Here is an 18,475-nt window from a genome sequence, read left to right as displayed (position 1 = left end):
CGTAATCGTGCCCGCATCAATTTCCTTGTACCTAGCCCTCTACCACATCTTGGCATCGTCGACTAGATACATGCTTGCCGTGACAACTTCCGCGTCTTCGTCGAGCCCACTTACTCGGAAGTATTGCTCCATATCGAAGATAAAGTTATCCACCGCTTTCGAATCCCTCGCCCCATCGTAGGCACGAGGTGGAGGTGCCTTCACCTTATGGCTCCCCCGATTTCCGTCATTGGCCACCGCTTTCACGAGCGTGGCACACGTGTTCTCTAACATCTCAACCTTTCGATGCAGATGATTGATCTCTTCCTCCCGATCGTCGGGGATCGCACCACTGATCGATTGGATGCGGGAATCCATCCCGTCCACCTTCGTCTCAAGGTCACAAACCGTCTTTTGCAACTCCTTGAGGCTCGCAGCCATCCGCATAACGATGCTCTCGAGTTTGGGAAGCTTGACGTCGATTGTGTCCATTAAGGCATCCACTCGGTCCTCGATTGTTTCGCCTATTTTCTCGATCTCGATGAACAAATGCGGCTTGCAGACGCCCGTCCGAAGACCGGGCTCTGATACCAAATGTCACGGTCCGCTACTTTTGCCGGACCGTGGCGCGCACCTTTGCCCCTTCTCTAGGCAAGATGCAAGCGACAAGGCTTTACGTACTAGTGAGGGATCGCCCACTAGCACGATACTCGGGTCTCGGGGTGTGAGTCAGGATCCTAGTGTCGATCCCGCAAACACGGCTTGTTAGTAAAGTGAAGGCTAAGAGTCGTTCACAACAAAGCAACAACAAGCAATACGAAGGCACAAGGTAGGAAGTAGATTTTCATTCACTAGTACTCCCTAAAGAGGGAAATTTGATATTTACATCCTGGTAGCAGGAAACATTGATTTTACAAGTTTAGTTCAGAATAGCGATATACCTATTTATGGAAACCTATTCTAAAACTACTAAGAAAATACTTACTACAAATGTACAAGGAAAATGAAATTACATAAGCATAAAATAAATCTAAGGGCTCAAGTGTGCGGATCGTCACACGCAGCTTAGACTCGATAAAACATGCAATTTCAAATCAGAACACGTTGAGGAACTTAACTTGAAAAGGGTTGAGGTCATAGCTAGTTGTAAGACTAGGCTAGGTTGTTGTCTGTCATGGTTCAAGGGTAGTATTTCTTGAGTTGGTTTAGGTTGGTCGGGTTTGTAAAGTCTTCCCCATCTAGGTCACTCAGTCTCACTGCGCCCCCGAAAGTATTTTCTTGACCAGGTATGGCCCGACCCAGTTAGGTATGAATTTTCCCCTCGAATCGACGGGTAATGGTGCTCGAACTGACTTGAGGACCAAGTCGCCCTCCTGGATGTTTCTGGGTTTGACCTTCTTGTTGAATGCCCGTTGTATACGTCGTTGGTATAGCTGGACGTTGTGCAAGGCGTTGAGTCGCCGTTCGTCTAGAAGAGTGAGTTGTTCGTACCTTCGACGAGTCCATTCCGCCTCAGGGACTTGACTTTCCAGTAGGATGCGTAGAGATGGGACCTCTAACTCTACCGATTGAACTGCCTCCATACCGTATGCTAGGTAGAAGGGCGTGGCGCCTGTTGGTGTTCGAATGGAGGTTCGGTATCTCCAGAGTGCGAATGGGAGTTTGCTCGGCCAATCGCGGTAGTTGTCTTGCATTTTCCTGATAATGGTGACAAGAGTTTTGTTCGCTGCCTCCACCGCTCCGTTGGTTTGGGGACGGTAGGGGGATGATCGATGTCGCTTGATCTTGTACTTGTCCAGCAAAGCTTGAGTTTCCGCCTGGAAGTGAGAGCCTTGGTCGCTGATGATCTCATGGGGTACCCCGTATCGGCAGACGATGTTGTTTTGAATGAACTTAGCCACTTGTTTGGCGGTCAAGACTGCATATGACTACGCTTCCACCCATTTGGTGAAGTAGTCGATGGCGACGAGGACAAAGCAATGCCCCTTGGTGCCTATCGGGTTGACTTTCCCGATGATGTCGCCCCAGGTTGAGAAAGGCTAGGGTGATGTCATGGTGTACAAAAGGGACGGTGGTATGTGTTGTATGTTGGCGAAGATTTGGCAATTGTGGCAATGTTTGATGTAGCTACGGCAATCGGCTTCCATGGTGGTCCAGTAGTAACCTAGCCGCATGATTTTCCGTGTAAGCATCATCGCACTCATGTGAGGGCCACATTCTCCGTCGTGAACCTCTCCCATGACTTTTTTGGCTTTGTGATGGTCAATGCAAAGGAGGAGAATCCCTTGGGGTGTTCTTTTGTAGAGTTAATTTTGGTTTATCACGAATTGTGATGCAAGTAAACGGATGGCTCTTTGTCCTCTTTGATCAGAGTTGGGAGGGAATTCGTTTTTGGTTCTGTAATTGAGGATGGCTTGGTACCAAGGTTCATCATGGCTTTCCTCGTCGTTGATAATGGCACAAATGTGAGCTGGCTCGCTTCTTCTCTCGACACACAGGGGCATTGATGTCATGTAGTCAGGTATGTTGACGAGCGCGACGAGTTTTGTCAGGGCATCAGCAAATTGATTCTTCTCTTGTGGCAAGTGGAAGTAGTCGACTTGGTCGAAGAACTCGGCCTCTTGATTGATCTTTGCTCGGTAGGGAGCTAAGCTGTCAGATCGGATTTTCCATGATCCGGATACCTGATTGATGATGAGTAAGGAATCGCCGTGGACCCTCAATCTCTTGATGCCAAGTGTGATGGCTGCTTGTAGGCCGATGAACATGCTTCATATTCAGCGGCATTGTTGGTGAAGGCGAAGTCTAGCTTGACCGAGATTGGAACATGTTCTCCCTCTGGTGATATTAGAAGGATTCCTACCCCGAAGCCTCTCAGATTAGATGCACCATTGAAGTATAGGTCCCATGCGTCGGAGTCGGCACAAAGGATGTCTTCGTCAGGAAGTGACCATGTGTCGGCCGTTGGATCCTCGTTGACGGGGTTCTCTGCCAGGAAATCGGCAACTGCTCTTCCCTTGATAACCTTGGGGGGTACGAACTTGAGGTCAAATTCGGACAGCATCAGTGTCCATCTAGACAGCCTTCCGTTTAGTACGGGTTTTTCGAAGATGCATTTAACCGGGTCCATCTTGGAGTAGATGTGGACCGTATAGCTGAGCATGTAATGCCGCAGCTTCTTTGTTGACCATACTAGGGCAAGGCATGTCTTTTCCAGTTGGGTATACCTCGTCTCATACTCAATGTTTTTGCTGATGTAGTAGATGGCTCGCTCTTCGTTGCCAACTGTTTGTGCTAGCATTGCTCCCATGGTCGTGTTGGTAACAGTCAGGTAGAGGAATCCCCGGTTGAGGTGGCATGAGGACATGAGGTTTGGATAGGATTTCCTTTATCCTGTCGAAGGCCTTTTGACAGTCGTCGTCCCAATCGGTGTGATCGGAGGCACGAAGCTTTTTGAATATTGGTTCACAAATCATAGTGAGCTTGGCGATGAACCGACTGATGTATTGGACCTGACCGAGAAATCCCCGAATATCCTTCTCGTTCTTAGGCCGAGGCATTTGTTGAAGGGCTTTGATTTTGGTTGGATCAATCTCAATGCCTCTTTTGTTAACGACATGTCCCAAGAGTTTTCCAGATGTAACCACGAATGCACACTTCTAAGGATTTAGTCTCATGTTATATTTTCGCAGACGAGCGAAGAATTTCCGGAGGGCATTGATGTGGTCGTTCCGTTCTTTTGATTTGACAATCATGTCATCAACATATACCTCTACCTCCTGGTGCATCATATCATGTAGTAAAGTGGTAGTGGTTCTTTGATAGGTTGCCTCGGCATTGATGAGGCCGAAAGGCGTGACCGTGTAGCAATATGTACCCCACTGTGTAGTGAATGCTGTCTTATGCATGTCTTCCTCAACCATTTTGATCTGGTTGTACCCAGCATACCCGTCCATGAATGATAGGAGAGCATGCTCGGCAGTATTGTCCACCAGAATGTCAACATGTGGCAAAGGGAAGTCGTCTTTTGGACTTGCCTTGTTCAGATCCTTGAAGTCGCAAACCCAAATTCTTCCGTCTTTCTTTGGTACCGGCACAATGTTGGCCACCCAATCCGAATATTCAGACACTTTGATGAAGCCAGCCTTGAACTGTTTATCCACTTCTTCCTTGATTTTTAGGGCCCATTCAGGACGCATCCGGCGTAGCTTCTGCTTCACAGGTTTAGCCCCGGGTTTAATGGGTATTCGGTGCTCTGCGATTTCTCTGTCAATCCCAGGCATATCTCTGTAAGACCAGGCGAACACGTCCTTGTATTCGTTGAGGAGGTCAATGAACTGTTGTCTTTCCGAGGGGTCCAGGGTTGTCCATATCCTAAGTTATTGAGGTTTATTGTCGGTTCCTACGTTAATAGGTTCAGTCTCCTCAATGATGGGGGTTCTGGTTTCCCTTTTGTCAAGTTCTTTGGCTAGGTGAGGTGGGCAGTCACTCAAGTCAAATTCCTCATAGTCATTCAGAATTGCATTGCAGTTAAATTGAGATGAATCGTAAGCAAACTTAGCGTTCATTAAGTTGACACGAGCGAAAAGCTCGGAAAGGACAGACATCTCGTGGTCAGTCAGAGGTGACACAATAGAGGAAGTGGCCCCTGGAACAGGCTCCAGGTTATCACCCTCCAAGGGAGTGGGGGCGACCCTAGTAGATTCAGCCTCTGAATTAGCCACGACTTTGTGATAAAACAGTAGGAAGGAGACCTTGACTGGGATATCAGGAGTGTTTGGAGCTACGACAGACTCTGACTCCAACTCAGACTCAAACTCGGATCCTTCCTCAATTCCCTCTTTGAACATAGGGCCTTCTCCAGTTGTTATCTTGAGAATTCGGCCTTGGCGATCGGTCCACTTGACGGTTTTCCTCCAGCCTTGGGTAGCTTTTTTCTCCGGGTCAGTATCGGAGATCAAAGCGGTTGGGTCAAATTGATTGTCTTTCAGGGCGATGTTGATGATGTCCTCATAGTCGAGGTGTTTGACGTTATTTTCCCCAAACAAGAGTGTGACAGCTTGTCCGTCGAGGCATGGTGACGGCTTGGACTCAGCTGATGCAGCTTCGATGTTGTCGGGGATAAAGTAGCAGTCCTGGAAGACTTCCACTCCCGGGTACCTAGCCTTTACCACAGAGTCATAGATTGGGTCCGGAAAGCCATGGTAGGGCTCAGACTCTCCCTCGGGGACAAAGTATCCGTTGAGAGTCAGATGGTAGGGACAGAGGATGACCCCGTACTTCTTGCGTTTTCGGACTAGGAGGTTCATCTCCTGAATATCTTTGTTGGTAGGTTCGTATCCCAGCCCAAAAGGAATGTTGGGGACCTTAGCCTGTTTCAAGGGAGGCAATGGGTCCTTCAGCGGATTGAGCGGCAAACCCGGGAAATAACCCTGACTCATCATGATACGGTTGACCGTGAGGTTGGTGAACGGGTCGCAATCAGAGGGCGTCGATTCATTAGTTATGGCGTTTACGGCTTGGAAACCCCACATTTCGTTGTCGTCCCCCTCAATGGCTTGGGAGGCTATTCCCCTCCTCATGACAGCTTTGATTGGGGAAGTAGGAATTGTGATCGTTTTCCCGTTGAATGGGACCCTGATCTTTTGGTGGAGAGTTGAGGTGACCGCCTTGACGGCGTGAATCCAGGGACGTCCCATGAGCATGTTGAAGGAAGCGTCGATGTCGACCACTTGAAAACTGGTTTGTCTTTCCAGTGCTTCGGTTACGACAGCCAGAGTAATAAGCCCGACGACCTTGCGACGAGTGCCGTCGTAGGCGCGTACTCCTTGATTTGTTGGGATCAAATCAGATTCCTTGATACCCAGCCTGTGGGCAGTTTTGAGAGGAATGACATTCACGGCGGAACCGTCATCCACGAGGACCATGGGTATATTTTTCTGGAGGCATTGTACGGTGATATACAGGGCCAGGTTATGATTGGCTCCGAACGGAAGGATGTCCTCGTTGGAGAAGACGACCGGGTTATTCAGATCAGGGGCATCCCTTGTCATGTGCACCACTATTTCTTCTGGGGAAGAGGTGGAGGGCACGGTTAATTTTCCCAAGGCCTGTAGCAAGGCCTGTCGATGCTCAAAAGACGTTGCGATCAGTTGCCAAATTGCGATTTCGGCTTTTGCTTTCTGGAGCTGTTTCAGGATTGAGTTTTTGGGGGCCTTTGGCTGAGTGTCCACCTCTAGCACGATTTGGTCATTCGTTGTTGGAACGACCGCTGGATTGTTCGGATTCTGATAGGGACGTCCGGACCGGGTGAGATGTCCGATTTCTTTCGCCCGTTTCTCCTTCCCTGGGATGACATAGACATCCTCAACATCATCTCTCCATATGCCGTTAATTTCGGAGTCTCGGAGGATACCTTGGAGGGGTAGTCCTCGGTGGGTAGTTCTTATGGGGAATAATTTTGTGAGGGCGATTTTTATGGGGTAGTTATTTGAGGGTGATTTTCGTGGGGTCTATGCCAGAATGGTCGCGGGAGCAATCCATCCTGGGGTGGGTAGTTTTGAAGGCTTGGAGAATTCTCCCTAGGGCGCAGTGTTGGGGGATTGAAGATGAGTCGACGGTAAGCGTCGTCGAGTCGGGTGATTCTCTCAAAGAGGCTGGCTATAGCCTCCTCAACTTGTTGAAACATAGTGAGCATAGTGGTAGCACTAAACACAAACACTCCGTCTGAAGGATCCTTTTCCAGAGCATTCACCTCGTCATCAATTGGCAGGATGAGGTGAGAGGAGTCTAGAGTCGACTCATCTTCAGAGATGGCGTGGATTCCCAAGGGATTCGTTTTGTTGTTCGGTTTAATTGGTGGGGGTATATGCAAATATCCTTTCTCAATCATGTCTTGAATGAGGTGCTTGAGCTTGAAGCAATTTTCGGTATCATGCCCTTTTCCCTGATGGTATTGACAGTAGGCGTTGGGGCTCCAGAACCGGGATTTCTTGACGTCGGTCGGATCCGGGGTGGGTCCGATCGGTCGTAACTTCCCCTGGTCCATGAGCCTTTTCAAGGCACTCGCATAAGTCGACCCTATGTTGGTGAACACTCTCTGGGGGCGCTCAGTTCTCTTAGCAGATGGTTCGACGAGGTTTACCTCGTCAATCTTGTTTGTTTGACCGTAAGGGCGAGATCCAGTTGAGGTGGATCCTTGGTAGCCTCTGCCAGTGGTTTTGGCCAAGACACCCTTTCGGAGGTCGTCTTCGATACGTGTCCCCAGAATCTACAGATCTTGAAAAGTCTTGATATTCTGATACCTCAGTAGGTTGGCATAAATTAGGCGGAGATTGTTGACAAACTTTTCCACCAAAGCCGACTCACTTGACTTATTGACCAGTTGAGTACTCACCCTCCTCCAACGGGTTAGGAACTCAGTGAACCCCTCCTTGTCGTTCTGGGTTAGCACTTTGAGAGTACGGGTATTGTCCTGGATCTCGACATTGTCGGCATACTGTTTGGCAAACTCAACTGCGATCTCATCCCAAGTGGTAAGGTTCTTCGGATCAAGGGAGTAGTACCATTGGCGAGGGATCGGTTCCAAGGAGGATGGGAAGATTCGGGTAAAAAGTTCCTGCTTGACCCCTTTAATGGCCATGTAGTCCTTAAAAGCACGGATATGGTTGAGTAGGTCCTCCACTCCTTTGAACTTGGGCACATCAGTTAGGGTGAAGTTGTCGGGTAGTTGGTCCCCAACAGGTTCGAACCTTCGGTTGTTCTCAAGATGGATATTGTTACCCTGGGCTAGGAGCTGTTCTTCCAAGAGTTTCAACCTCTTCTCAGTTTCAGTCAGAGGTAGGGTATTGTGTTCCCCAGTTTCCTTGTTCTCCAGGGCGTCGATACGGGTCTCGATGCGATCGAGGGTGACCTTAAGAGCGGTAAGCAGGCTGGCTAGATGGTCAGTTGTGACATCTCTGTTGTTATCATTGTTGTTGTTGGACGAAACCGAAGACGGGGCCATGGCTCTGAGGCAGAAAAACGGCTCACATTACAACTCAATCCGACACGGTTTGAAGACTGGACGCAGACAACGCAAGGGACGAGAGAAAGATCAGACTCAACAAGACGGGGAGACCGTGTGTGGTCCCCCGGTGCTGACTCAATTTATGACCTGACGGTGTTTGACCGAACCTTTGACACGAGTCCAACATGACGGTGCGACGCCATTGGACGGGTCTCGTGGTGAGACGACTCATAAGTAAAGACCCATAAGTACGTTTGCTTTGACTCGATAGACACGAGGCGGAATTGGAATGGTGGACTGTAGTTTTTGAAAATAGAAATTTTCAAAAAGATGCATTTGTCGCTTTAATGGGCGGCTTCCGAAGATAGAAATCTTCGCAAGTCGATCAGTTAATAGGGTTATCTTAAGTTTATTTGCAAAAGACGGTTTTGAGTTTGAGTCGGCTTGGAAAACAGTGCATCGTTTCCCAAAACGGTTTTGAAATTCAAAATTGTATGTTTTGAAAATCGGGTTTGAAATGTTTGAAGAGGTCTCGGGGACGGTGTATGGTCCTCGGGATCTCGAAAGTGTCTCGAAAAAAAGGTGTGTGCTTTTCTCGGGTTTTGAAAGAGCCATTGTCGGCGCGAAACGGGTTAAAAATCCGTGTCTAGACGCGGCGATTATAACGGCGTAAAAAGGTGATTTTAAATGGTTATACAAAACCGGGTTTGAAAATCGTCATTACGACGGCCTAGAAAGGCGTGTTAAAATGGTTATACAAAACCGGGTTTGAAAATCGTCATCACGACGGCCTAGAAAGGCGTGTTAAAATGGTTATACAAAACCAGGTTTGAAAATCGTCATTACGACGGCCTAGAAAAGCGTGTTAAAATGGTTATACAAAACCAGGTTTGAAAATCGTCATTACGACGGCCTAGAAAGGCGTGCTTCGGTCGGTGAAAGACCGAGGTTTGAAACGGCCATTATAACGGCGCAAAAGGGTGATTTTGAAAGTTTGAAAATGACACGGAATGAATTATGATCAAGTAGCACATAAGCATTCACAGTTCATTATATTATGCATTATGCTGACACGGGTTTTGGCTTAAAAGGGTGGGTTACACACCAAGCGATCAAACCCCGATTTGCGAGAGGGATACCAATCCAAACAAAATGTGTAAGGAGGGTGCCCTAGCCTCGTGCTCGAGAGTGATGAAAGCTCTTTGACGAAACAAAAATGTGTAACGTCAACGGTGTGCTTGACTCAATCGGGATTCGAAACGCGGGGATGAGAAAAACTCACGCCGACAGGACGAGCCAATTGGTAAAAAAGGGTTAGGTTGTGGACCCAGACAAGGAACCCGACCGAGACCGTAATATCAATTAATGCATTCCAACCAAGACCTCGTTCGAGTCTCACCATCTAGGGATCACAAAGACGTAAGTGTCGTAGTTATCCCCAGCAGAGTCGCCAATCTGTGGACATGGCCCACCTGCGTATGCCCAGCCGATCTGTGGACAACGGTAGCGGTCTCTTTGAAAGCCACGCTCGGAGGCGTAATAATGCTTTCGACCGGATCGCTTTGGATCGGTCGGTTTCGTCTCGGTAAGGGTCTCGAAACGATTAGAGATGTTCGGAGTTGCCACCAAGCATTTGTGGGATGCCTGGAACCCGTTCGAAATCCACTTTATACCTCGGTCAAATCGAAGCACAAAGCAGCGTTTGACATAGGTACTAAAGATAAGGATATTCTCCCTCTTTAGTATCCTATCTCTAGAATGACTCTCGTACGCTTTGGATAAGGTCGTCCACTATCCAAAGTTTCTGAGTAAGAGGTGAAGGTACGTATTGGGAAGCCCTTTAATCAGAAACCCAATCCCGCCCGCGTTTAGCGGCCTCTACTGATCGATCTTGGTTGGTTGAATGCAAAATTTGATAGAACGGTTTAAATGCATGAATGCGCATCCAATGATTTAAACCTAACATGTGAGAGCTTTCTAAGTCGGTTGATTTAATCCAAGTATCAAGTATAAGATGTCGAGTCGGATTAATGATTGATTTGCATGCAAGACAGAAATTAAACATCCATTTACCGTATTAGGTTTAGGGTGCATAACATGATCCATTTGTCTTAGTAAGGGATTTTGCAAGTATGGTTTTGAATAATCAAATAGTCATCTGATCCGACCTATATCCGGGTTAACCGGAGTCGGGATCGTCCTAGACTAATGCTGGGAGGGAACAGGTCATGTATCAGGCAGCTACATGAGGCGCGAGCCAGCTGGCGATACAAAGGGCTTCCCTCTGGTTTTGAAAGTGAGAAATGGAGGGCCTGTTTAGGCGCGGGTTAGCCGACGGTTTATGTGCCGTGTTCTGACTTTTTATAAAACGTTTTGAAAATGGGTATTTGAACCCGGTTTGATTTGAAGGGGTCATTTAGACCGCATTTGTTGATTTGAAGAACTAGACTCGAATAATCATCATTATTTTGATAATATTCGGTGTCGGGTTCGATTTGACAAACTTGACATGAATAGTTTTGAAAGTGATTATGGACTAATTGTTTTAAATCCATTTGAATGTTATTAGTCGATACTCATCATCGTACCCGGGTTGAAATCCGGCATGGTATGTGGAACCAAGGATAACTTTGTGTTGGTGACTAATATGTATGTTTGAAAATGTAAAGAAATGAAATAAAAGGCTTTAAATACCTTTTAAATGTCATTAACCAATTATTATCACCGAAACACGGATTTAATCGCCATGGTATGAGGAACGAAGGGTGAAAAATGCTTTATGGTTAAAACATGCGGAATAAAATAACAACGGTTCGAAAATACTTGAAATGGTGAAAACCGATTACAAATATGAGAAATGGATTAAGGGAAATGACGAGAACAAACACGGTTGATCTCTGGTCTGAATACCCCATTTAGGCGCGGGCTAGTTGGCGACCTAAGGGGCTTCTGCCTCAGACCAAAAATCAGTTTTGGCTCGTTTATTCCATGTTTTGGTTCATGTTATGTATGTTTTAGCATGTTGGATTCATGAAACGAATGAAAATATAATAAAAGAGGATTTTTACACCCTCATACTTACATGTTTGGTTATGGCGAGTGACCGACGTAAGTGTAACAACTCGTTTGATCGGAAAAAACTCGGTTTAAAACCGTTTTGGTAAGTAAAAAGAGTGTTTTAAAAGTTTAGTGATGGTGTAGTGGTCGAAATGGTCGGTCAAGTGATTTAATGCACGATGACGGTACCAAACAATGTGTAAGGCTCGTGTTTACGATCGGTAGGTCGTAAATACGCGTTGGATTGTGACTTAAGAAGTCGAGTCGAGAATTGTAAGGGATATAAGAGGGGGCGGACACTCGCGTAACTCTCAAATGGGTGGAATTTGAGGGGTATTTATAGGAGAATGAGTGGTTGTGTGAGTTTTGAGCGACGTGGCCACCTGGGCTGCTCAAAGAGGCGCGAGCCACGTCGCGGTTCTTCGAGTTATGTTGTCACTTTCACAACAAACGCAATCATGATTTTTTCTATCCTAGGTTTTGTAGTCACATGTTTGGTACTTGACCAAGATGAATCCGGGAAAACTTAAGGTAGAAGGTTTGAAATGTTTGTTTTTTGTGTTTGACTCGCTTTAACTAGTTGTTGGAGTCGGGATTTGAATTTTGAGTCGGTTTTTGGTCCGGTATCGGTTTTGACTCTAATTAGTGTCATTGTGACCCCGTCGTCGTGCATTAAACACTCCAGGTATTTTTGAAATGTTTTGAGATGTTTTATTTTCGAAATTGTTTTAAGTTTTCCGACGTAAAGTTGTACACAAACTGTCAATCAAACGCCGCGATTCCAAAGCATGTTGTAGTCCGATAATCATCGGGTGTTTGTTGGAGTCTCAGCAGATACTGGGTATTTACAGGCTCACGGTGTCCAACGAGACTGACGGCGATGATGATGGCTGCTGACCACGGGGTGACGGAGGTGATAGGATATAGTTTCAGTTTCCGAAACTAATAAGCTAAGGTATCCGGAGTAAGATTAGGAAACACAATATGATAAATATTGTGTGAGTATAAAATAAAAGATATTATTATTGTCTTATGGAATAAGTTAGTATATTTTAGATCTAGGGTTTAAGGTATGGTTAGTACTATAAATACGGTCATATGTATTCGTATCTGAGGGACACAATATTTTCAATAATACAAAGTACGTTTATGAAATACTCTCCCTTATAAAATCTATCACGATAATGCGTAATCGACTCGCCAGTCAAGATAAGTGCGTAACTCGCCAGTACATACGAGGGGTAACAACCTACCCACTCAATTCAATACGTGCGTAATTCGCCAGTACAATAATGCGCAACCGACTCGCCAGTCAATACGTGCGTAACTCGCCAGTACATACGACTATACGAGCGGTGACAACCTACCACTCATATAAGTAAATACTCTTGTGTTACGACAAATAGATAAACAATATGCTTCGTCTCACAACACGAGGAGAGCCAAAATACGCTACCAACGCAATAGCCTATAACTCCCGTCTTTTTTTCCGATGGGATTACATACAATAAACCCACCAAATTGCATACTTGCCTTGCATACCTTACTTTTCCAACTAATAAATTGCTAAGCCGTGATTTCTCACGGTCACATACACCATGTAAGCAAACTTTTTTTTTTAAGTAAAATACGGACGGTTGAAGGATTCAGGATATATATTTTTGTGGTTTTTTTTTAGAATAAAGGTAAATTTGACAGTAATAACGGAATCCCGCCGGTAGGTTTCTTACGACATTAATAACCTACCGGCGAGGTAGCGGAAGCGATTTTTGTAGAGTCCTCAGGAAAGAGGCTCTGATACCATGATAGATTTTATAAGGGAGAGTATTTCATAAACGTACTTTGTATTATTGATAATATTGTGTCCCTTAGATACGAATACATATAACCGTATTTATAGTACTAACCATACCTTAAACCCTAGATCTAAAATATACTAACTTATTCCATAAGACAATAATAATATCTTTTATTTTATACTCACACAATATTTATCATATTGTGTTTCCTAATCTCACTCCGGATACCTTAGTTATTAGAAACAGAGGAAAACAGAGGAGCAAAACAGAGGTAAAGGCTGTGGTTTGATAGCCGAGGGTGGCCAGGTTGATTGAAAGTAATGTGTTGGCCGTGGCTTCTGTTTTGAAACAGGGACGGGAAGCAGGGGTGTGAGAACGGAGGAGAGGGCCTCACAGCGGTAGTGAAGGCGAGTTGGTGTCGGGTCGATGAGTACGGAGGTATGGTATGGGGGTGTGGCGTGATGTTGCGTTGCTTTAGTCAGCCGTGAAGGACGCTTGATAACGGACTCGGTGTCGCCTCGGATTCGGGTAGCTATAAAATGTGGAGTAGAGCCGTTTGGTTGAGTTTAGAGTGGCATTTGAAGATGATGTCGGGTTAAGGAGTGAATAGTTGTGTGGGTCTTGACGATTTGACCAACCGGTTTGATAATGATGATGGCACGGGTTTGCAGAGGTAGCTTTTATAAAGGTACAAGATGGTGAGGCTGGTACAACGATGTTTACATGGTTGATGGTCAAGATGATGGTAAAAGTGTAAAGGATGTTGTAATATATGAGGGAGGCATGTTAAGGTGTGAAGTAGTAGTGACAAAAACATAAGCAGAGGAAAAGATACATGTGAAGGCATAGTAAGAAGGCATGTGAACTACGGAGGTGTATAGTGCTAGTGATAAGACTATACACTATAGAATGACTAAGCCAAATGTTTGATAAACTACAATGAGTGTGATAAATGTCTGGGGTGATGTGAAGAAACATTATTGAATAAGGCAACGATTGTCATCGTATTTTTATTTAAGACAAGCTTTTGATTATAATTAAAATGAACGAAATCATTTATAAAAATGTGTGTTAAAAAAATTTAAATTGAGAACAATATGAGATAAACGTAACTTAATATAATTTGGAAATTATAAAAGTAGTTTTAATTGTAATTAAATCAAATTAATTTGTAGCAGTTTAACACGGGGTGTTACATTATGTAAATGTTTTAGATCAAAAGTAAAATTAACGAAATTGCTTGTAAGATGTATGAATAATTTAAATTAAAATGGAAATGTGACGAAAACAACTTAAAATATGCGTGGAAAAATATAAAAGCAGATCTATATATAGTTAAGTCAAATTAATCAGTAGTGATTTAATACGGGGTGTTACAGCGTGCTACTCCCCCTGATGATTACATAACTTGATAAATCTTGAAATGATCCATAATTTGACGTAACTTCTCGATCGTTGAAGTAGTACCCATTGTGGTTAATAAACTTGATATCTTCAATTAGTAGAAATTCTTGATAACTTCAATCATCATAATTCATCGGAACTCACAATCTCAATATGACCATTTCAGAATAACTCTTCGATCTTCATTTCAAATAATACCTCCATAATTATGATGGAGTTTCTCCTCAATATGTAACATAACATTATATGTCGAAAATAATTGTTATCTCAATAATAATAATGACGTTCATGACTATAACGTAATAATGCGCTTATAGTGCTACCTCGTTAAAAATCTTGCTAGGAAAAACCCTTTGGGACAAAAAAACCTAGTCGAAGGGAAAAAGAGTGTAGCCATCATTCCTTAATCCTTGTCTTAAGGAGAACAATCCGATAATTATTGAATAAATCATCCAATACCCTTGAGCGGTTTTCTTTGCTAAACCATATATGTATGGATTGACATTTTCATCGTAGATTTGTACTACATTATTCTAATCGTTATGGTAATTCTGAACGATAAACTAATTTCACATGTTTAGCCAGAAACTCTTTTAAATCTTAATTCTCATATGCTCAAACTTCAGGTTGAGACAATAACTTTAAAAAAAAGATTGATATTTTGTATACAAATTATAACTACTCTTCATGACTTATAATCAGAGGCGGAACTACGAATCGTAAGTATCCAGGGCTAAAAATTAAAACTGCAAGGCCGGATTGATATTTTGTATACAAATTATAACTAATCTTATATATTAGCATTTTTTTTTTAAAAAAAAGGACGGTAAACGCCAAACCCCTCTCACTATTCCATCAGCACTAAATTCAAATTTACTACTATATAATTCATCATTCTCAACACTAAAAAGACAAAAAAGTTTGGCGAAACTTTTTATAAATAAATCTGATTGAAAGAATGTCCCATTTTAAAAAAAATTATTATACTCAATACTAAGGGTGTGAAGAAAAATAATTATAGAGTGAAATATACATTCAATAATTATTTGGGTATTCGAGTAATAGAGTATAGATTTATTCCCCAAATGAAAAGAAAAATAAGTATAAATCTTTTAAAATTGTACATAAAGTTTAAAAAAATCCAAAAGGTAAGTAATGAAAAAAAAGGTTGGAATTAATAGTAGCAATTAATTAAAAAAAATTAAAAGAGGTGGTATTAATGGTAGGCCATTAATTAAAAAAGGAATTAAAAATTAATGCCAATTGGAATTGAACCCAAAACATCTAACAACATGAAAGACTTATGCACTCTATTTTCAACCACTCCACCATACACATTTACCATGTTAAAACAAGGATTACAAAAAATTATATTCTGAAAATCTACTAGGGTTATAGCCCTAGTAAAAAATACATCACGTTCTAGAAAAGTAACCAAACAATCATTTAGGTATTCATCGCCCATGCTATTACGCAATCTATTTTTGATAAATGACATAGCTGAAAATGCCCTTTCCACAGTCGCGGTTGCCACCGGAAGAACCAACACAAGCTTTAAAAGCATGTAAACCTTTGAATAAGTCAGATGCTTCATTGTTTCAACAAGTTTCATGGAGAGTTCATTAAGAGTTTTGAGATTCCAAAATTTATCGTCATTTTGAACATCATACTTGAAGGTATCAAGTTGATATTCAAAATACAACAAATCTGCACGAGAAAATTCACAAGGGTAGAACTCGGCAAGTTGAAAGAGCTTCTTCGTATCAAAAGAAGCAAATCAATTTTGAGGATTAAAGCAAGACATACATACCAGCAGTTCTTTACTTTTCTTGTTAAATCGATCGTTAAACTCCGACAAAATTTGATCAATGACGCTTAAGAAAACCTCACCTCGAAAATGTTGAAGATTAGTTACTTCTCGTCGATCACGTCTATGTCTTCCTAGAATAACATACAAATCATCCATATTGGGAATATCAATGCCATTCTTAAAGCAAAATGTACTAACCTTTTCCAAGTGAGCATCCCATCCATTATCTCTTATCCTTTGCAAAGAGCCTTTTGTCACATCCACAAGCTTTACAGCATTCACAATATCTTGCTCTTTTTTTTGCAATGCAATGTTTAATTCATTTGTTACCCCAAAAATAGTCACCATTAATTGAGCAACAAATACAAAATCAAACGTCCTCAAAGCATAAGAAATGGACTCTGCCTTTACAGTGTCAGCCCCACTTGAAATCTCTCCAATTGTATCAATTGCATCAAGGATGGAAGAGTACATAGTAAGCACACGCAAGATTGTTTTAAAATGAGAATGCCATCGAGTATCACCTGGTCTGCTCAATCCCAACTCTTGATTTAAACCACTTCCTGATTCAATTTCTCCTACCTCAATTTCTTTCAACACCTGTTCAGCTTGTCTTTCTTTAAGAATTTCTTTTCGCTTGGGTGAACTTCCAACCAAATTCTACAAATTTGCAAGTGTTTCAAACAACCAACTACAATCATAATTCTTTTTAGCAACAGCAACAAGTATTAATTGGAGTTGATGAGCAAAACAATGAACATAGTACGCACTTGGAGATTCATTCAAAATTAAAGTTTTGAGCCCATTAGTTGAACCTTTCATATTACTAGCACCATCATAACCTTGACCCCGAACTTTCGAAAAAGTTAGAGAATATTTCTTAAGTAACTCATAAATAGCTTCTTTCAATGTTAAGGACGTAATGTCACCTACGTGCACAATACCAAAAAACCTCTCTTTCACCTGTCCTTTTTTTATCAACGAATCTTAAACAAAGAGCCATTTGTTCTTTATCAGCTATATCAGCCGACTCATCAGCGAGAATACCAAAAAAATCACCATCAAGTTCTTTCACGATCTTCATAGTTGTCTCCATTGCACAAGCATTAAGAATTTGTTTTTGAATTTTAGAAGATGCCAATATGCAATTTTGAGGAGCATTTTCTAAGACAACTTTTGCTATATTTTGATCATGTTGTGCAAGAAATTCAAAAGCTCAATAAAGTTTCCCCTATTCAATGAAGTCCCTTTTTCATTATGACCACGAAATGACAATCCTTGTAGTAAAAGAAACCTTGTAGTTTTAATAGAAGCTTCTAAACGAGTAAGGTATGCACTTTTAGTTGCGGTAGAATGATTTTCAAACCTTGATACTATGGAATATTTTTGCTTCTTGAAATTATCAAGATCTCTCATAGCATTATTGTGAGCGCTCTTGTTATTACCAATATGGTTATTAAAGGCATCAGTTCTACTCCAAGTTTTAAATCCATCACTAACAAAGGCATCACCTCCTACTGCATTATCTTTTTTGAAAAGATAACAAACAAAACAAAAGGCAGCATCTTTCGTTTGACTATATTCGAGCCAAGACTCAAAATTATTAAACCACTCAGCCTTAAACTTTCGTTGTGCCTTGCCCATAAGTTTTTGAGGAAAATCATAATCTTTAGGTTGACAAGGACCTCTACGAATATATTCCCTTTGGACTATTTCCTTATCGTTAGGATGATAATCTGATATTCTTTTCCTCAATCCCGGATCATGTGGAAGCGATGCAATTTCGGTTTCACTTAATCTTAGTACAATAGAAGGTTGTGATGTAGGGTTTGAATTACCTCTCTCATGAGTTTCACCTTCTTGAGTATTAGCATTAAGTGGCGAAGAACTCTGGCCACTCGATAGAGTTGATTCTTCGTTTGATTTGGAAACCTTTTTCGAGAAAAAACTTGTAATTACTCCATCTCTTGTTCTTTTAGATTTAGAATCTAGAGTCATATGTCAAATAATGTGCAATTAGTCTACTGATTACTGAAAGTTCAAATATTAGAAACAAAGAAATTCACCAAAACTTTTCACTGTTTAGTAGAAATGAACCCATTACTACATGTCTACATTGTAAATGTCAGAAATTCACCAAAACTCTTCCCTGTATTCTCATTTAAGACGGTGCTATCCGTCTGAAGTTTAAGACGGCTTAAATTACCCCACTTGTTGCCATGAAAATGTCAAAAATTGTGTTTATTTACCACCATCTGATTAGTATTTTACCCGTCTTAAGTTTAAGACGAATAGTGTCCGTCTTAAGCAAGACTTACGAAGATTAGATTTGTCACAAGATTTCAAAACAAGTTACTAATCAATAAGCAATCTACCATCTTACGGAGTACTTATCTACTTGACTACTTCCACAACTAA

General features: G+C 42.4%; 1 protein-coding gene across 1 annotated transcript; it reads right to left on the bottom strand.

The window, feature by feature from the left end:
* Positions 1-15,493: 15,493 nt before the first annotated feature.
* On the bottom strand, positions 15,494-17,153 carry LOC141608336 (uncharacterized). The gene is made up of 3 exons (XM_074427698.1): positions 17,010-17,153; positions 16,072-16,717; positions 15,494-15,954 (listed from the first exon to the last, which is right to left on the bottom strand). The coding sequence occupies exons 1-3, from the start codon at positions 17,151-17,153 to the stop codon at positions 15,494-15,496; spliced, it is 1,251 nt and encodes a 416-aa protein (XP_074283799.1).
* Positions 17,154-18,475: the final 1,322 nt, after the last annotated feature.

This window comes from Silene latifolia, chromosome 10 (assembly GCF_048544455.1).
Source record: "Silene latifolia isolate original U9 population chromosome 10, ASM4854445v1, whole genome shotgun sequence".
NCBI lineage: Eukaryota > Viridiplantae > Streptophyta > Magnoliopsida > Caryophyllales > Caryophyllaceae > Silene > Silene latifolia.
Note: the sequence above shows the minus strand (reverse complement) of the source record. Positions and strands in the feature narration are given on the sequence as shown.

Coding starts and splice junctions, on each gene's coding strand:
- LOC141608336 (XM_074427698.1), bottom strand. CDS start 17,153: ATGGAGACAACTATGAAGATCGTGAAAGAACTTGATGGTGATTTTTTT. Junction 16,718..17,009: donor AAAGGACAGGTGAAAGAGAG/GTTTTTTGGTAT, acceptor GCAAATTTGTAG/AATTTGGTTGGAAGTTCACC. Junction 15,955..16,071: donor CGATCGATTTAACAAGAAAA/GTAAAGAACTGC, acceptor TTTCTCGTGCAG/ATTTGTTGTATTTTGAATAT.